This window comes from Mobula hypostoma, chromosome 4 (assembly GCF_963921235.1).
Source record: "Mobula hypostoma chromosome 4, sMobHyp1.1, whole genome shotgun sequence".
Taxonomy (NCBI): Eukaryota; Metazoa; Chordata; class Chondrichthyes; order Myliobatiformes; family Myliobatidae; genus Mobula; species Mobula hypostoma.
Window position 1 is genome coordinate 124,228,706 of NC_086100.1, and position 21,581 is coordinate 124,250,286.

Here is a 21,581-nt window from a genome sequence, read left to right on the forward strand (position 1 = left end):
AAAGCTGCAATCGTGGCAATATGCAGATTCACCTATAAATTCATACATTACTTCGCTGTTCCTTTCAGCTCCATTATTTTGGCTAATATAAGATTTTTTCCCTTACTATCAAATTTATGCTTTGGGACATGATACAACCAGACAATTCAGAATGCAGTAGCTTATTTCTAGGGAATTCAAAGTACTTTTAATGCACGAAATGTAGTATAAGCTTATCCTTATATATCTACCACTAAGATTTCACAAGTCAGGGATGCCTCATCTCAAATGCATTTGCAATTCAGCTTAGTTATTTTAATACGATTGCATTAGATCTTAAGACCCATTTATCAAGCTAGCTTGTAGGAACAAGAACTCTAGAAGATTTAGGAAACAAGTTATCTGAATGTAAACAAAGGATCTACTTTCTCAGTATCAATTATAAAATCAAAACTATCAAGCTATTAAATATTGTATGCATGATTTTAACTATTCAGTCATTATTATACAAATTATCCCAGTTCATGTTTAATGGCCTGAGTTGAATCGATACAAATAAATTAAGGTCAGTTAGGATTATCAACTTAAGCTAAATAATGCTCCCAAAGCTCAGAGCACTAATTTTGGATATAATTATCAACTGCCTATGCATAATTTGTTAGAGTTATCCTTGTCCCCCAGCACTTAGTCTGAAGAGACAATGCGTGTTGAAATCTTCTCTTTGAGTATCAGTTTCAAGATGATAAATGCAGCCTAATGATTGGTAAAAAGATCACTGGAGGTGTGGAGGGAACAGGCCGATATTCCCATCATTTTCCTGATGGTTTAATTTGTCTCCTGCACCACAACACTAATAATGGAAGAACTACCTATGAAATTTTAGAGCATATCTATCTTTAACGTTAGTTATTTGACTTGCTTCTATTTAGTATGTTTACATGAATAGGAATCAAATGGAGATGCTTTGTATGTATATGAGAATATATATCACATCTTCCACTTAAATAGAATTAGTGTGCATAGATTTGGGAACTTGTAATACATCAGCAGAGCTAGAGATAAGAGCTATATGTCTTCTGCAATAAACTGCATTTCGAAACACTAATTTAGGGAATCAAAACATTTTTTGACATATTTCAACTTTTGGTTCATCATTTATGCAATTATCCTATGCCTTTACAGTTGATGAATTCATATCTTAAATTTTTGTAAGGTATTGGTTTCTATCTGAGAAAATGTAGATCTACTATTAGAGAACCTAAGCACTGGTATGCATGACAAAAGATAGGAGGATGTGCGAACCCTCTGTCGAAGGTCGGCTAAATATTTTCATCTCCTCTTACCTGGAAGACCTTTTGCCCATTTCACTATACGAACCATCTGTTTCTCAGCCAACCTGTTCAAGCTGGACAACAGGCGGTTAGTTGTGTCTGCCTGACTGCTGTCGTACGATGCATAAACCACTTCAGGCTCAATGCCTTCAAGAAGGGTGATTAGGGTTGGGTTGATACGGGGTGGCATAAGTGAGAAATGGGGAACAAGAGCACTGCTCCCTGTGGATTCTGGCAAAGAAGCAGTGAATGTCATGCCTTCCTTCGGGCTGTGTGGAGGTTGCTGCTCTTCATGCAGCCCTTTCACCTTTCCGAGTTTCTTAGACTTGCGCGCTGAGGGAGAAAAAATAAAAATACATTTCTTAGAATAATTTTCATTTGAATTTTGACTGTAAAATCCTCTTCTAAACTTCCAAACATGTGTTTTAAGCGTCTGCCCAGTGAATAAGTATACATATTTGCATAATGACAGTAATTAAAGATAATAGAGATTCACATAAAATCCCTGAAACCTTTTGCACCAAGTGACATGATAGTTTCAAAGAGAACTCACAAGATACCCTCAGCTCTCCACTCCATCTATAATGTTCAAGAGTAGAAGTGCTTTTACTTAATGAAATTAGATAGGGAGGGAGGAGGTGGGTTGAAACTACTTGGACAATTTTTTGAGTCTGCATTGTGGAGTGACTATGAAACTATGCCTCATCTCGGAAGCCAATTTCCAGGCTAAAGAAGTCTAAGATACTTCTTTGAATTCAGTTGAGGCTGGATTGTGAACTAACTTTCAAGATTCCTAATGTTGCAACCCCATTAAGTTGGTGATAGATCTATTCCCCAAATTGATTTGTACCCTCACATTATCTATGTGGAAGAAGCATTAGTGCCCTTCAAGACATGGTCAATGGAGGGAGAAAGTAATGGGTAAATACCAGAGCAGGTGCTGTCTTTAGGTTTTCCATTACATTCCGGTTCTCTTTTATCTGACACTTCTACTCTTTTTATCATAAAACTGAATTACTTCTAGATATTACTTCTAGATACGGCTAGATATTCAGTTCCGGTTCAAATTGCTTACAGCAGTTTCTACCCCAATGCCATCCTCCCCGATGGACTTTATTAACAAGACATTTTATCCTTGAACATGGTGGCCTTTTGTGCTCCCTTGTGGGTGCACAAGAACATCTGGTCAAATATTCTTTGATTATATTGCAGTACTGTGAAACAGAGGATACATCTAAATTTATTCATTATAGTAACATGATATCATTTCAACGGGGAGGATTTACGATGACAAAAAGGGAGTTTCAGTGTGATAAAAATATATGTTCCAAATCAGATGGCTATAAATTGTGGATTTAATGATAACTGCAAACTGACAACCAATATGTCTCTGTCTCTTATGATTTAATCAATTAAATAAGTTACCTCCCAAGTTCATTCCTGCATTAAGACACTTTCGCAATCGGCAAGCTGGGCAGTTTTTTCTCCGGATTTTGTCAATAATGCAGTCATTTCTTCCTGCACACAAGTAGTTTTGTTGCCCTATTTAAAGGAAAGGAATATGTAAAAAGTTAACAAAAATAGATTTATATGATCAAGCAGATTATTTTTTGTATTCCTAAACAAATTCAATAGAATTATGTGCATAAGAACATAGAAGATTACAGCACAAGGACAGACTCTTTAACCCACTGTGTTGAACTAATTACTAACTATTGAAAATGCACTAAAATTTGAACATACAGCATCAATTTTTGATTAACTTTCAATCAGGCAAGCAATTACAGCCAGCCTGACCACAATATACAATTGTTACAAAATAACATCCTTTCTTGGCAAAAACCGCATGGTGTACTCGCAAACAACAGGAATTCTGCAGATGCTGGAAATTCAAGCAACACACATCAAAGTTGCTGGTGAACGCAGCAGGCCAGGCAGCATCTATAGGAAGAGGCGCAGTCGACGTTTCAGGCCGAGACCCTTCGTCAGGACTAACTGAAGGAAGAGTGAGTAAGGGATTTGAAAGCTGGAGGGGGAGGGGGAGATGCAAAAGTGTACTCGCAGGTCACTGACTACAATAACTAAGGTTCAAAGGGTCCAGAGTAATTATCTTACATATATGGATGATGACCAGCAAACCTATGCAACCAAAGATTGCAATCGATGGCAAATGATGCCAGTTCCTGGTATAAAGTTCCAAGATCTGTAGCAATTTGCTTTGGTGAAGGAAAATGTTGGCTTACTCACCTTTTGGTGAATACCATGGGACATCTATGCTACAGAAAATTATTGCTCTGGTTAGCATCTTTATAAGGATATATCAATGAAACCTGAATATCCAGCACTGTTTTTGCAGTAGATTTTTGATATTGTTGGTAGCATTTTAACAACTGAAAGAGTTAACACAAAATGCTTTCAGTGAAAATTTCAATATTTTAAAAGATGCTAAAATAGACACAATCAAAATGAATGCACTTTCCAAAACATTGATTTGTCTGCAGTTGAAGTATTGTGTACAGTTCTAGTCACCATGTTGCAGGAAGGATGTGGTAGCAATCGAGAAATTGTGAAAGTGATTCATCAGGGTGTTGGGTTCATTGGAGGACTGTAGTATAAATTAATAGGCCAGGATTATTCTCAGTGGACCACAGAAAGCTGAGAGGTGACCTTGCAGAGGTTTATAAAATTATAAGGGGCATACAAAATTAGAAAATGTTTCCTCGGACAGGGGATTCTAGAAACTGAGGGTTCAAATTTAAGGTGAGAGGGAAGATCTTTAAAAGAGATAAGTTTTGCACACAGATGGTGGTGGTTATCTGGAATGAGCTGTTAAAAAAGGTTTTAAAGATAGATACAATCACAATGCTTAAAAGGCATTTGCACCTAACGCAGGCAAATGGTGAGTTAGCCATCACATCAGTATAGATGAGCTTGGCCTCTGGGAAATTAACCACGTTAAAAAAAAATGACACAGAAATCTACACATTTGTTTTCTTCTTATTAGTTTCTCTGTAACCGATTGTTTGTTCATCAGAATGTGTGACTGTACTGATAGAGAATGAAATATTTTTTTCTGTTTGTATCTTTCCAGCTTCCTTATCAAATATTTCTAGGCCAGCCAAAGGAAACACAAATGTTGGAAATGCTTGCTCTGCTCTTTCAACAGATGAACCTTTACTTTGTTTATTCAAGCAAACCCCTTCCTTCTACTGGAGTTTTTCAGAGATCTGATTGAAATATTCAATCTTGAAGGCTCTTAAAAGAGTGGATATCGGATCTGTCGGGAGGTTTTATCTCTTATGAGAGATTCGACAATAAGGAGTTGCCCAGTTAAGACAGAATTGTAATAATATTTTTTTTCATCTGATAGTCATGAAGTTTTTGGACTCTTCCTCAAAGGGCGACGTAAACTGTGTTTTGAACATTTTTTTAAGGTTGAGCTAAATAGATACATGATAGTCAAGGGGTTGAAATGATCTCATGACCAACGGGTTGCCAAGGCTGCAGTCTAAACAGCCATGATCTTACTAAACAGGTGGGTCTGTTCAAGAGGGTGAGTGGGCTTCACCTGCTCCTCTTCTTTACAGTAGTTTGGATTCTGAATATAGAGGGTAACAAAGACAGACCTATACCATACAGCATTCAGCCTAATGTGGCAGCTGAGAAACAGAAACTACTTTACAACATTTTAATGGTGATTGAACAACATTGTGTGTCACCCAAATGTGTTTTTTTTTTAAAGTCCCGTAAACATGCACAATTGTGAGGCTCTGAGAACACCCAGCTTCAATGTACATTGATTTGCTCTGTCAGTTTCAGTGTGGTTCACTTGAAGTTCTCCCGGCTGCTGACATTTAACCTTGGTGCTGTGACAACAGCAGCCAAGCCTGAGGGGGACAGGCTCACCATAAAAGGGGCATATTTTCTGTTACTGGGAGAGTGATGCTGCAATGACAGCAGAGGCACTGGCAAGAGCTCCCAGGGGATAGGAGGGACTGATACATGCCACATCAGGTACGTCCTCCATGCAAAATTGCATGAGATATCAGTTAGGGACATACCTAGACATATTAGCCATGAGATTGTCAGGAAGATCTCAGTATTTTCCCTGCGCTTTAGGAAGCACAGTGTTTACTTTTTCTTCTCCTTTAGGTTAACAAAGCCTTTCCTCCTTGAGTATGGATATTGGGTGACCTCGCCTTGGCAGCAGTGACCAACACACTGAGGCAGGAGCAACCTGGAATGATTCCGAAGCATAACTTGATCCTCATGTGAGTGTCTAGAAGTTGTAAACCTACTGACCCAATTTCTGTTCGTAGGTCAGAAACACAGTCTGCACACCGAGCACATCATTACATGTGCAGAATACAACAGGGGGAGGACTCCAGATCATGGGAATCACACGTGACAGAAGGTGCCTGGTCCAATTCTGTCATCGGACTGAAAAAGAAACCTACAACCACTGGCAATTACCTTAACCTCCTGCAACCATTCTCCTCGAATGAAATCAATGCAAAAGCATATGCACCGGGGAGCTTCTTCTAACTCCGCAGTAACTCCATATTTGCATTTACAGATACCATTTACCCACAAGACCCAGCTACAGCCATTTGTCTCTCTATTTTTTTCTGTGATTTGTTGATATCATTCTCACTCTGTTTTAATATCTCTGTTTTGCATCTCACACTCATTTTCTCCTCTGCTTAAGTGTTCCTTCCTCTTACATATTCATAACTTTTGTAGCAATTCTATATACGTGTCCCTCCTTTTAGACTTCTGCTTTCATTCTCTGCATACTAGTCACTCACATCATCACTTTGAATTTACTTGTTTTCTTTCCTTACCCAACTTACTTCTGATTCTGTTATGCTGTTACTGCATCTCTCCTACTTTACCACATTTTAAAAGATGTGATGAATTCAGTCACACAATTATTATGGGATATACTCGTGGTGGCCAATCACATTGGTGGACTGGAATCCAAAGGGTCTGCGTGAAACAAACTTCACCTAAGAGCTTTGGTAGAAGGGAGAGGAGAATGCTAAACAGGCAGAATAGATAGTTGCCCAAGGACGCTGTTCATTTATATGGACAATATTATATAAAATGGCTTCCCACCTTCAGTGTTAAAACTGCCTTTGTACAGTATCATCTTCCAGCCTATGAAGTCTGGAAGATGATTATGTAGCCCCCATCCAATCGCCTTGCCCAACCTCAAATATCACGAGTGCCACATCCAAATACCAATCTGCTACTTGAACCTAACCCACCCTGTCCCCTGCCCACTCACCACCATCAATTACTATCAGTGACATCTCAGCCCAACTCAGTTGGAGCACCACTACTATCGAATGGCCACATTCTCCTTAATAATCTGCTAACTTGGCCTTCCCAAGCTTGACCTGGCTTAAAGATCAAGCCTGGAAAGGCCACTAACTTTCTTACAACCCCTGGCTCAACTATCCACTCTCATCTGGCCACCCGTTCAATACCAGGACTCTCCCCTGACTTTAATTTTTTGTGGGCTCTCTCTCCACGATTTCTGAACCTTCTACCCATCCATCTCCCTCCTACCAACCACCCATTTGGCTGTGACTCAGTTCCAGATATGTCTGACTTGATTTGATTTGACACAATGCAGAAACACATGAGAGAAAAGCCATTAATATTGGAAGATCTACACGATGCCTTGGGCCTCACTCAGGTGCTACTTCAGTTTACAGAAAATAATCACTGGCTTTTTATACAACACCAAATTAATGGTACTGTACTGCCACCATTCATTCTTTGATCAAAAATATTATTAGCACTAGCCAAGGAATCAAAATAGGAAGTATGTGTTGAATGGAACAGTCAATTCATTTCACATACTTAACAGGAAATAGAAATCTGAGGTTGTTGTGGATATACCTAGCTCAATGTTTACTTGCTTGAAAATATAAAAGAGGTACTGTATTGCATTTGTAGAGCGCGACCAAAAAGGGTGCTACTGTTAAAGGCCAGTCCCTGGACTCATCCTATTCAAAATAATGGTCCCTATCCTGTTGAAAGAATATTAACAGGGTGATGTTTGGTCTTTGAAATCAAAATCTGAAAGTAATTAAGAATTTAGTTTTTATTCTTGATGGGAATCGCTAAGTAGCCCATCACAGCATTAACATCAATTAATAAAGTCAGAATAAATTTTTTGCCCCAAGAAATAGTTGAAAGAAACAGATGATTAAAAGTGGATAGGGACATTAGACAGTGTTACCTGCAATAAGTTACTGTGAAAGCTACCTAGAAAATAATTCAAAAGACAACAGGATATTTTCGTGAGCCAAAAATCTGGGGAATAAAGAAGAGTAACATCGTAATTTCCCCACTAATTCATTACTGGAGAACAAGATGGTGCTGACTTCCAATCTGTGCAATTTAGTTTCATTGTATCCAAAACTTGTTAAGTATTTTCATGATGTAAGGCTAATTTTATTTGATAAGGATAAATGATTACTAAGGTAAGATAGCAATATTACTTGCAGGACATCAAAGGTCAACAGTGAGAGGTAGGGGGACACTGTGCTAGTTTGGAAGTACCATTTTAAAAGAGTTTGCCTGAAGGGAAATGCAAAAGGAACACCGGGGCAGCTCCATGTACTGCCCAGGCAGTGGGCAAAGCTCAGGTGATCTGCTACTTCATCTTTGTACCTCACAGGCCATAGAACTGAAAAACATCTGGCACAGGTTTGTGTTTCTAATTAATTAGAAGTGCCAGGAAAAGTGGAGAGAAGAGTGCTTCTCTTTTGCTCAGTTCACTGACAGGCCTTATTTCTTCATTTCCCAGGATCTGGATCTTGCCTGCAATGCTAACTCGTCTTCCTGTCCTGAGCCTACTGAAGCAGATCTACCTCAGTGTTACTGAGAAGAGATGCAGTCTACAGCACGACTTCTTAACTGGGGCCTCGTGGAACCCAGGGGTTCTGTGAGAGACCATGAATGAAAATAAAACTACACATTGTGTTTTGAACTTTGTGCAAAGCACGATGCTAGTGCTCGCAGTGGTGGGCAGTGACCGAACAGCCCCGTTTGCAATCTCGTTAGAGGTCTTTCAGCCCATAATGGCAGTGCACAGCAGGACCGTGCTTATTCTGTTTTTGAATAGAGATAGGGGAGGTCGTTGATAATTGGTGGGCGGTGTACTGCATGGAGGGGAGGAGGGCAGGCTGATGGTGAGCACTGCTGAGTGCTGTATTACATGGAGGGGAAGGCGGTAGGCTGATAATGAACGTGAAGTGTGTTTTCCGAGCATTGAGTGGATTTGCTCAACTTGGACTGTGACATCAGCCTCTCCCTCCTGAATTACCCTCCCCAACTTCCCCTCACATGCCGCCAACTAACTTATGGGAGCGAACAAACTCTACTGGTGTAGTAGAAAGTTGGATGTAAATTTTCATTCCAAAGAAGGAATTTTTACGCACTGCGACTCAACTGCTGACCTGCCACTTTGCTGTTGTAAACATTGCAAAAGGTGGATTGTGTAGGTTAGAAGTGAATTGTACTGTGAAGCTTTCGTATTTTTGTGGTTTCCTTGTTTAGTTATTTACTATGCTGTTCGTTTTTACCTTTTATTAACCCCTATTCCATTGTGCCTGGTCTGTGGCAAACAACTTACAAATGCAGCAATGGCTCCAGCAAAATTGAAAAGACACTTAACTACAAATCACCGCCGTATGACATGTAAAAGTGCTGATTATTTTAAACGGCCGTTGGAATCTCAAAACAAACAGCAAAGCTTTTAATTAAAATCAATTTACAACCTTTATTTAAGTTAAATCTACCAAGACTACCTTTAGAAAAATTAAATCCATTTTTGGCTTAAGGCAGTTACTTAACAGAAATTTATGATGTTTGCCTTATGAGTTTTTATAATTTATGAATGGGAAAGAAAGAGATTAATTTCAAGAAAGGTCAGCGAAGCTTAACTATGTCATTTTCAAGAAAGGCTGGCTAAAAATTCATTCTTTATTCAAAATAGCATTGTTAATTATTGTTAGATTATATCTACAACTTACTGACCACACTAACATACAATGAGCTGCAGATGTAATAATTTTTATGCAGCTGTTGCCAGGGACCTAAAAATTATTTCAAGAGTTCCTCCAGGGCAAGAAGGTTCAGAAAGGCTGGTCTAGAGACACTAAGGACTGCAGATGCTGAAATCTGAAGCAACAAATGATCTGTTGGAGGAACTCAGTGGGTCTGAGGGAAAGAAGCAGTTGACCTTACAGGTTGAAAATCCCGCATCAGCCTTGACCTGCTTAGTTCCTCCAGCAGAATCTTTATTGTTCCATATCTCAGTCTGGCATGGGAAATAACCTCCAGGTTGTTTTTATCCCCCTAAAGCAATCAAAATACTCAGCTTTCCTTGAACCCCAGAATACTACCACCATCAACCCCACGGTATGTTTGCCTAAAGCTTCCCAATGGGATAGAACAGTCAGGGGTAAGCAGGTAAATATTATCAGCAACATTAGTTGGTAACGCCAGTGGAATACTGGGACTTATTTCTAAGGTAACGAATAAACAAGTATAATGACCTCTTCGGGATCGTGTGGGGCGCCGGACAGCACAGGTTTTTAGAGCACCTGAATTGGTTATTGGTTGATTAAACAGCATCTTTAATCATTTAGAGTCCCTTGCGTTTTTCTCGAGCGATTCGCTCTTTATAATACATTCTCCTGGTGCTTTCTGTTTAAACTTGTTAAGTTTATGTTGATAGGCATAGGGATTCCATGTTGTCTGTATTATTTATGTGGATGCCTGATTAGCGCGAATTGCGGGGTTCTAGTTTTGAGAATGGTACATCTCACAGTGCACTCGGCCAAGCCATCATGTTCTATTGGAATTCTTATGAATAAGCAACACACGCAAAATGCTGGGGGAGCTCAGCAGGTCAGGCAGCATCTATGGAAATGAATACAATCAATGTTACGGGATAAGATGCTTCATCAAGACGGAAAATGAAGAGGAAAGATGCCAGAATAAAAAGGTAGGAGAAGGGGAAGGAGACTAGCTAGAAGATGACTTTGGTTGCTCTCTCTACATGGAGTCTGTCTTTCCTCTATACTTGGGTTCCAGTGCACACCATGACATTAGTCAGGTCACATGTGAGTACTGTGCACTATTTTGCTCTGTAAAATGTAAAAGTGTCATGGAAACACTGATGAAAATACAACAAATATTTAAAAGAATGCTACCATAACTGCAAGAATGTAGCCATCAGACAAGGGTTGAATGATGTGGCTTTTCTTTAAATAAAAAAAAATTAGGAGCGACCTGATAAAGATCTTTAAAATTCCAAAAGGTTCAGAGAGCGTAGGTGTGGAGACCTGATGCCGTAAGGGATGCCTGTACCAGTTCTGTGCTCAGGTAGCCGCACTCCCATGGCTCAAAGTGCAACAGACGGACCTCAGATATGTAAAGAACACAGAAGCCTTTCCCCTGGTTACTCTGCCATTCTACTGTGAGCAAAGAAAAACAGACAGATTAAAGGATCAGAAAATGGCACCTGCAGTAGCTGAGCTGGGACCTACAAAGTACAGAGCATTAAGGGGTGGAACACTGAAGGTTGAATGGGTGTCTAGCCCACAAATTGTGGTGGTAATTTGAGAATATTAAAGGGGAACACTAAATTACAATGGCAGTGAATGGTGATGTTGGAGGATGAGAGCGAAAATTCTCAAGCGTATATCCAGTACTTGCCTCAGGCTATCTAACTACAAACCAGATAAGACCATGGACCAATGCAGAGAAAGTCCTCAATCTGTTGCTAAAATTTTCTTGTGTGTTTACTATGCACAGACTTCAGATGCTTAAATTGGTTGTGATAAATTACATCACAACATGAGCATCCGGCCATTCTACATCACCATTTGTGCTTGGTGCCCTGTCGGCAAGCACGACATAGATAAAGAAAAACTAGAACAAATTCTCCAATATCTAGGGCCCAATAAAAGTCAGTCAGTGTTTGAGTTTTAGATTAAATTCCATGACAGAATCTCTAGACCGATGTGTACAATTGTGGGAGAATCCAAGATATGACTTTACAGCTAGTCTGAACAGCAACTAGGAGTACTGCATTCGCTGGTGATGCCCACATCCCATAAATAAAAAAGAAGAGAAAAAAAATCCAATGCAGCAAAGAAGGGAAATGGTTTTTATCAACTGATTGGTCAGAACGTGCAATTCACTACTTTAAGCAATGGTTGGTTTATACATGTAATAAATTAGTCAATTGAATTATTATTGTCACATGTAAAGAGGTACAGTGAGAAACTTGTTTTTGTAGATGTAGATTATTTCAATTTAATAGTGCATTGAGGTAGTATAAGGGAAACCAACAACAGAATGTAAATAAAGTGTTAGTTACAGAGTAGTCTAATTTCCAGGTAAACAATAAGATGCAAGAACAAATAACAAGGTAGATTGTGAGGCCAAGAGCACATCTTGTACTAGGGAACCATTCACCAGTTTTATAACAGCAAGGGAGAAGCTTTCCTTGAGCCTGCTTTCAGGCTTTTATAGCTGTGTCAGATGAAATGCAGTGGGCTGAAGTTGTTTGGGAGGCTGGAGTTAATGTGTGTCGTGACCAGGCTCTCAAAACACTTCATGATGCTAGATGTCAAAGCTACAGGTTGATAGTCATTAAAGCATTACCATATTTTTCTTGGTACAGGGATGATAGTAATCTTCTTCAGGCAGGTGGGAACCTCAGATTGAAGCAGGGAGAGGCAGTGTTCATGATTCATTGTCCATGCAGAAATCTGATGGTGGAAGGGAAGAAGCTGTTCCTGATATGTAGAGTACGTCTCTCCAGGCTTCTGTACCCCCTTCTTGGGGATAGCAATGAGAAGAAGGCATGTCCTAGGTGATGGGGGTCCTTAAGGATCGATACCGCATTTTTGAGGCATTGTCTTTTGAAGGTGTCCCTGATGCTGGGGAGGCCAGTGCCCATGATAGAGCTGGCTGAGTTTACAACTTTCTGCAACTTTTTTCAATCCTGTGTAGTGGCCCCTCCATACCAGATGGTGATGCAACCAGATAGTATGCTCTGTTCTGTAGAAACTTACCAGCATCTTTGGTGACAAACTAAGTTTCCTCAAATTCCTTGTGAAATATAGCTTCTGTTGTCCCTCATCTGTATTTGAATCAATATGTTGGGCCCAGCATAGATCCTCAGACATGTTGACACCCAGGAACTTGAAACTGCTCACCCTTTCCACTGCTGATCCCTGGATGAGGACTGGTGTGCGTTCTCTCGACTTCCCCTTCCTGAGGTGCTCAATCAATTCCTTGCTCTTACTAACGTTGAGTACAAGATTGCTGCTGCAACACCACTCAACCAGCTGATCAATCTCACTCCTGTACGCCTCCACATCACCATCTGAAACTCTGCCAACAATAGTTGTGTCGTTGGCAACTTATAGATGGCATTTGAGCTGTGCCTAGCCACACAATTGTGTGTGTAGAGAGAGTAAAGCAGTGGGCTAAGCACGCATCTTTGAGTTGCGACAGTGTTGATTATTAGTGAGGTGTTATTTCTGACCTGCACAGGCTGCGGTCTCCTGGTGAGGAAGTCAAGTTGGAGAGGGAGGTCCAGAAGACCAGGTTTTGGAGCTTGTTGATTAGAACTCAGAATATGATTGTGTTGAATGCTGGGCTGTAATCAATAGACAGCAACCTGACGCAGGTAGGGATTACTATTGTCCAGGTGATCCAGGGCCGAGTGAAGACCCAGTAAGACTGCATCCGCTGTAAACCTATGTCTCGGCCCAAAACATTGGCTGTTTACTCTTTTTCATAGATGTTGCCTGGCCTGTTGAGTTCCTCCAGCATTTTGTACGTATTACACTGATATTGAATTGTGTCCTGCACAGCTGGAAATGTGGGTCAAATTCTCTACAAATGCAAAGCCACCCAGAAATTACTTAATATAGAGAAGAAATAAATATTCTGTTGCACAACACTGAATACAAGCAGTAATATTCTCCTGAATTTCTTAACAACTGGTTGATTGCCTATCAGTGATGAATCCAAATAATGTGCATATATTCAAATTTAAATTACATGGATTGTAGTTTATTAAAATGTTTCTCAAAAACACAGGACATAACTTATTTAAATTCATAAAACATTCTTTTCCAACGTGAACTGTTAATTTGGTACAAACAATCCATATTCCAAAGGGTAGGAAATTGTAAGCAGACTATTAAAGAAATTACTACATTTCCTGTCTCTATTCTTATCTGTCCCATGGAGTTAAGCCCCCAAAGATGTGAGGTACAGAGAATATTTAAATGCTGTATGAAACTAAACAAACCAATGTTGCCTGTGACATTGCTAATTACAGGTAGCAAGATTTAAAAAAAAATCTCTTCCAGTAGTATATTTTGATTAAGTCTGTCTGAGGTTTAAAAAGTGAATAAGCCAAAATTATCGTTCATTCTGAATTAAACTACATGGGGTGAAAAAAATATATTAACTAGTTCTGATGCCTGGCTTTTGATGTAAGTATCAAGGCCACAGAGTTAGTTCTCAGGAATTTTTTGTGGTTTAAGATGGGCTTACATTGAAGAATGCAATAACAGTACAACCATGTTTTTTTGCATACATCTGTGCATCATCACACTAGATAAAGGAAAATTTTACATCTGTACAAACAGTCACCATTAGACTTACAGACACCACTGGAATCTGATGCACAAGTCTCATAAACATTTGCCAAAAAAGTTTTCAACTACTGTCACCTGGAGTTTTGCCAAGAAAACATCACAAGCAAACAAAATCATTCTATAAATGAACAACAACATCCAGCATATTCACAAGCCCCATGGAATCTGTATACCATTTATTTTTATGAAACACACCACTATATAAGTGACTGTAAGGAATGAGATTGCCACAAAATCAGCAAGGAAATACTCTTGAATTAATAGTGTAGTACAGACAGAATCATACTTCACCATAAATAACCAGAGAAATAAACACTTTCACTGATAGAACTATAATTACATCTCAACTGCAAAGAAAACATTGGGTTCATTGAAAGCCAGCAGTTTTCTCTTTTGTCTCTCATAGTTTCTTGGTATCACATGGGACATGCTGGTGGACAGACAGCGTCCTTAGCTCCTCTACCAAGTCCCCAAGTCCCCTCCCCACCCCCGCTACAACTAATAGAAAACTCTCTGCCAATGATGCTGACCAAGAAAAGGCATGGGAATGCAGTCTAAAAATTGTCAGCCTTGACCTCAGCTTGCTGGCTTCTCTGAGAGGATTAATGCAACTGATACAAAGCCAAACTGAGAAATCAAGAGGTATACTGAACTACTTTTAACATCTAAGTTTAAGTTTAAAGGAATTATTAGTAATCTAAACTTTACATTATCTTCTAACATAATTAGTGAGAGCTGAATGGTGTTGAGGAGAGACCTACACCTCGGTTCATCATTGCTTGCACAGAATTTTTCTTCCCTGCTTTGATAAATAGGGAAGTAAACATCAGCTCTCTTGCTGCCAAAAAAAAATCACTACGAGTACTGGACCTAGGAAGGTTTTCCATCTTGTTAGTAAATGCACTAACACATTGAATGGCACAAAAAAATCAAAGCTGCAGGGTACAATAATTAAATAACTGAAATGGATAGAGACCTCCAAAGAAATATGAGCAACATCACACGAGAAACTGAGCACCTTTGGCCACACTTTGAAGGGAGTAAAAGTGTTCCACAGCAGGAAGAAATTAAACAAGATTAAAACTAAATTTTTTTTTTTCATTTTAAAATTAACCCTTATGTGCCCCAAAGCAGACAGCCTTCAGACAGTTTTATGGGAAAGCATGGCTACTTATCAAATTGTGTATCAGCATAGTGTTTTTCACCGCACTTAAATAATTAGAGGTACAGTGCATTGGCTGATGAAGTTAACTAAAAGAAATCAGACTAGAAAAGGGACACTTACCTTCTACAGCTCTTTTGAAGAAAACTTTGCAACTACCGCAGGTAAGAACACCGTAATGACATCCTGACGCCTCATCTGCACAAACCAAACAGACCTTCAAAGGCGTTGTGGTCACGGATGAGCAACTTCGATCCAGTCTAATAGGGGAGCTGAAAAAGATGGGAATTTTCCAATGTTAGAAAAATGCTATGAATCTCTTTTCATAGACATGATGGACTCGTACCAGCTGGCCAAAGTCACAATGGTACAAGAACAAGCAAAACCATTTCAGATCATAAGGAAACATCTGTCTACTTTGAAACAGTTTGTGTTCACGATTCTTAAACTTCCTGGTTTACTTTAGGAGATCTTGCAACCCCTGGACAATAGTCATTCCATCAAAGCTCACCCACACCAACAGGAGTCAAAAGAGGCAACTATTTCAAGCTACAGGGTTATATGAGGTACAAGTTTATATGGGTGATCATACATTGTGTCAGGAATAACAGCAATCCACTGACAATTATATTTCTGAAAATCACATTGCAGCAAATAACCTTGCAACCTTATTACCTATTAGTGGCAGTTGAATAACCTGTTATTCTGCCTTGGTTGAGAGAGCTTGCCACAACACAAAGCACCTTTTAATATGTCTTAAATGAGCTGTATCCTTACAAGTATTAGTAGTACGGAATAAAAACATATGTCTTGCAGGCTTAGAAAATTGGATACAACTCTGGATGAGTGGTAAGATTTGACACTTTTTTTAATATCTTATTTAAACCCATTTATTCTTGCTCTTATTGTTTCTACAGTTCTCATTGATTAAATTCAAATTACATAGTGTGCAAGCATTTCTACAGAGAGATTTTGCTGACCATTGGTTACTTCCAGAACACACAAAGCAGGCCCGCAGAGTTATCTTCAAATAGGGTTAAATCAACCACAATAACTCCACAATTATAGTGCAAGGAAAACTCTTTCTGCCAGAATGGCTCCCACTGGCTCGAGCCTGAGTATCTGTCTCAGTGTTGTTTCTGAGGTGATGTTCAGGGCAGAGCATGGTTTGAGAATGCAACACACACCAAAGTGACACGGGAAGGAATCTTTCTATCTATGACTGGTGGCTCCTAAGGGGGCTGTTCTAACAGCATGGCCTCTTGTTGCAGTGTGTCATTAAATATGATGCTTTGAAACACTGCAACTCTCCATTCTGTGCCAATACTGAAGGATGAAACCACCTACACAACAATAAGTCATTATACACAGCCCACTTATATATGCAGACAATTTGTGGTTTAGATCACTCTACTTTGTAGCTGGACTCCGAGTGGAGGCTAATAGCAGGGTTTAATTGGAAGGAGTCTTCCCGGCATTATGATGGGGAATCACCTCTCCGATTTTATACCTGGCCAATCCTGATGTGAAATTGCAGACCTCATTAATTTCAAGACAGTTTGGTTACAGATTAAGGGACAAAGGAAAGAAGTATCCTTTCCAATAATTTTCCTTCAGTTTAATGGTTTCAATTATTCTTTAAGTATTTATAAGTATTTCGATTAACATGAAATAAACCATTGTAGTTTTTAAGTCTCTAATACCTTTTAATTTTCTTAACTATTTACATGAAGTTAAAGATTCCAGAATCATTTAAAAGTTTTAAATCATTTACAGCCTTTGCCTGAAGCCATAGCTCCACCCCACTCCATTCCCACATTTCTAGTCTGAGGTTTTGTCTCCTTTTAAAGCCTATCAGAATGTTTTGAGGCCTATTCACTGCTCCCTAACTCCACAGTTAATGAGGTTACCCCGTTGCATCTTTCCACATGTGGGTATGAAGGTGGGGACTCTGGATGGTGGAGTGGGTTCAGAAAGATCCAGCTTGTTGATAAAGTAATCAAGTATTAGAACACAGAAAAATGTGGAATAGAAAGAAACAGGCCCCTGGGCCCACAATGTCGTGCTGAGCTAATTAAATTAGTAATTAAATGCCCAACTAAATTAATCCTTTATGCCTACAAAGTCACCTTATCCTTCCACTTCCAGCACCTTCATGTGCCTGCCTACGGGTCTCATGAAAGCTTCTATCCTACTTGCCTTCACACCACTCCAGGCAGCCCGTTCCAGACGCTGTTATGAGTCTCACCACTAACAATGTACTGTCTCAATATTTTATTTCCCAAAGTGCAATACTTCACGTTTGGCTGGGAAAACTACTGTACATCTGCTATTTTTCTGTCCATATTTAAAATGGATTTATATCCCACTATATTCTTTGCTAATCTTCTTCACTATCCAGAACACCACCAATCTTCGTAACATCTGCAAACCAACTAACCTGCCCATTTATGTTTTCATCTGGGTAATTTATATGTATCATAAACAGTATGGATCCCTGCACAACACCTCCAGTCACTGACCTTCAGCCAGAATAAGACTGACTGACCACTACCCTTTGCCTTCCATGGTCAAACCAATTCTGAATCCAAACAGCAAATTCACTGTGGATCCTATGCTTTTTAATCTTCTGGATGAGCCTCCCATAAAGCACTTTATCAAACGCCTTACTAAAATCCATACAGACAACATTCATCAATCACCTTCATCATCTCTTCAAAAAACTCAGTCAAGTTAGTAAAACACAACTTGCCCTGCACAAAGTCAAGCTGACTGCCTCTACTTAGGCCACGGTTTTTCAAATGCTCATACATCTTATCACTAAGAGTTCTATCCAATAACTTCCCACTGATGTGAGACTTATTGGTCAATATTTTCCAGGATCATCTCTGGTTCCCTTCTTTAATAATGGAACATGTGCTACTTGCCACTCCACTGAGACCTCACCTGTGGCAAGAGAGGACACTATCTGATGATTTCTCTCTCTCTCTCTCTCTCTCTCTCTCACACACACACACACACACACACACACACACACACACACACACACACACCTGGGGTGTATCCCACCAGAACATGGGAACCTGTCAATCTTAATCTTCTTTAAGAGACCCCAACACTATCTACTTCTTTTTCTCTAAATGCCCTGCAAAATGCATGCTTCATACAGATCTCCCTATCCCCCATGTCTTCCTCCTTGGTAAATACTGATGCAATGTACCCACTTAGGACTTCAACCATATCCTCTGCCTCTAAGCACACATTCCCTCTTTTATCCTTCAGTGCTCTAACCCTCTCCCTAGTTATCCTCTTGCTTTTGATGTACGTATAGAATGCCTTGGGATCCCCTTTAATCTTACTTGTCAAGGACATTTCATGGCCTCTCCTAATTCCCTTTTTCAGATCTTTTCTAGCTTCTTTATAATCCTCAAAGGCTCTGTTTGAATTTACTTTCCATTTCCCTCTTGACTAAATTCACCACCTCTCTTGATATCCAAGGTTCCCTTACCTTGCCACCTTATCCTTCCTTCTTACTGGTACATGCCTAGCTTGTACTCTGTGCAGTTGGTCTTTTTGTTTAAAAACTTGATGAAACCATCTGAATTCATAGTTGTTTTCAAGCACTTTAGTCAGTTCATTATCCTACATTCAGATGCTGTAATCTTTTCATAGACTGTTCTTGCCTTCCTTGAGTTGGAAACAAAATGCCACTGTTTGGTTAAACAGCAGATTATCTGAGCTATTAACCTATCAATTTGTATCACTGATGCTTTGTACTAATGTTCTGTGCAGAAGTGCATGCTGACTTAAAATAACATCAATTTACTGTAAAAAAAAGTTAAAAAGAACTTTGATTTTTGAAAGTTTTCAGATAAGTTCTATCAGTTGATAGAATTTGTCAACACGAAAACATCAGTTGTTTTACAAATGCTCATATGAATTATGATGTGTTTCTTGTTACAAATCTCTTTCACTTTAGGAGAATAATATTATTAGTTAACGACTATTAAAAACAGTGAGGACTAATTTGTTAAAATCAGAGCACCGATTAATCACTACTCTGTACTTAACTTAAGTAGTTATAATTAATGTATTATTGTAGTAATCCAGTTGGGTAGAATAATGACAGTATAGGAATATACTGTATAATAAACAGATTCCAATCACTTTCGTTAGGACAAGCGGAGTTTGACTTTAAATGGCTGGCCATGCCAGCGATGCCTACATCCAGCAATATCATCTGTTTTTTTTTCTGTAAGTAACCAGTTCCACATTGCTGACAAAATATAAGTGCGTCACTGGATTACCTTCTAAGATCTTAAAGCATTACAAAAGAAATAAAGAAAATTATGTTTCCCTGTAGAGTAAGATTGACAGTAAACATCTAATTTATAATTATAGATGTTCCTGTAAAAACAATGGAAGTCTACAATAATAACGTACAGTGTCTATGGGTTTGTTTTCAATCATTTTTCAGTGTTTCCGATTATATTTTCTCCAACACCAATTACATTTTCTCCAGAACCACAGGAATTACTTGGCCAGTGTCTCCAGGAACTACTGAGCAAGTAAAATATGCATAACAAACAATAGAAAATCTGCAGATACTGGAAATCCAAAGCAACACACACGCAATGCTGGAGGAACTCAGCAGACCAGGCAGCCTCTATGGAAAAGTGTGAACAGTCGACGTCCTTGGCTGAGACCCTTCACCAGGACTTCATCAGAAAATATGCAACATTTAAACAATTGTAACTTTTACCAAAAATCTCTGCTAACAGTGCATTCTCATTCTCACACTGCAAAATAATGCAAACAAATATCAGTGTCCTTCTGTCAGTGTCAAATTTTGGAACATCTAATATCATCATATTTTAATAGATACACTGTCGCTGATGCCCACGACACCCAGATAAAATAACAACAAATTGCAGAGCAAAATACTTCTATTTTTAATTTTGTAGAAGTCCTTAATATATGAATAAAATTATACCAGCTGATATCATTACATTAGCAAGTTAAACAAAAGATATAGCAGAGAAACTGAAGCTTGAGGGTAGGTGGAACGACTTTCACTGGAAGAACATGCAAACATGATACTCATGTTTCTTCACTGCAGCAACTGGAACCCAAAATAAGCTCCACCCAATTTACAGCAAGGACTTTCTTATGCTGATACAATTGGATAACATGGAGAATTTGAGCAGCATTCCAAAATGCTGAGCACCAAACTAGTTACCAAGATTCCACTAAAAAAGGAATAAGTACTAATGACTTTAAGGGTGGATTAATCTCTGGGATTTATTTATGAGGTGTCACACAGGCTGTTAGGGAGGAGGGAGGAGATTGCTGAGTCTCTGGCAGAGTTTATTAAATCTTCACCACACGAAGAGGAGCTGTTGTATGGCTGGAGGTCAGTAAATGTGGTACCTTTATTCAAGAAGGGTAGCAGGAATAAACCAGGCAATTACAAACCTGAGAATCTGCCCATTAATTGTCGAGAAGCTACTGGAAAAAATTCTGAACAAAATATAGAAAAATCTACTCTTGGAAAGGCATGGATCAATCAAATACAGCAGATTCCACTTAACTGGGCTGCCACTTATTTGGGACAACTCTTAAAGAACAAAAAGTAATCCAGAAAATAGCCGGAATTCGCTTTGTTTATTTGGGACACAATCCCGCTTAATTGGGACAGGAGACTATTGCCAAGTGCATGCATCTAACTAGTGCCAATGTCGAAATTACACATGCTTAGCGTGAACAGTTCTTAAATAGTGTCATGTGTGCCTGTGTTCAAGAAGAGATTTTTATTACTGATAGTTGCTGTGAAATAAGCAGTAAGACAATTCTGAACTGTTTTGCTCACTGCGGTTTCAAGCATTCAGACTTGGGGTCGTCAGAAACCACTGGCAGTGAAAATGAAATGATTTCCTTACTTCAATAAGACAATGAATGCCTGGGCTCCAGGGAGTACTGAACAAAGGCACCGTGATTTACAATCTAAAAATGTTGATATTGATAGCATAATTAAATAAGATAATGAAAAAAGACATACAGGATACTTGCATTCATTAGCTGGGCCATAGAAAATTAGATAAGAGGTTTGACTTTATAGAACATTGGTTAAGCCACAGCTGAGAGGCTACTGTAGGTGTAGTTCAGACTTGTCATGTTACAAGAAAGGCATAATTGCACTGAAGAATGAGCCGAGGAGATTCATGAGGATGCTGCCTGGATTAGAGTCTTTCAGTTTTGAGGAGAGACAAAATAAGCTGGGGTTGTTTTCCCTTGAGCAGAGAAAGTTGAGGTACCTGATTAAAGTGTACATGAGTGATACAGATAGGGAATGAATGAATGAATGAATGAATAAATAAATAAATAAATGTTGATAAGCAA

At 39.1% G+C, this 21,581-nt stretch overlaps 1 protein-coding gene across 2 annotated transcripts in view; it reads right to left on the bottom strand.

Annotated features, from left to right (window-relative positions):
• Positions 1–21,581, bottom strand: part of nr3c2 (nuclear receptor subfamily 3, group C, member 2) — a 374,510-nt gene that overhangs the window by 98,831 nt on the left and 254,098 nt on the right. For both annotated transcript variants that reach the window (XM_063046454.1, XM_063046453.1), the window contains exons 3-5: positions 15,306–15,454; positions 2,736–2,852; positions 1,323–1,643 (exon numbers count right to left, since the gene is read on the bottom strand). In XM_063046454.1, the coding sequence (XP_062902524.1) occupies positions 1,323–1,643; positions 2,736–2,852; positions 15,306–15,454 (587 nt within the window). The remainder of the gene's footprint in view (positions 1–1,322; positions 1,644–2,735; positions 2,853–15,305; positions 15,455–21,581) is intronic.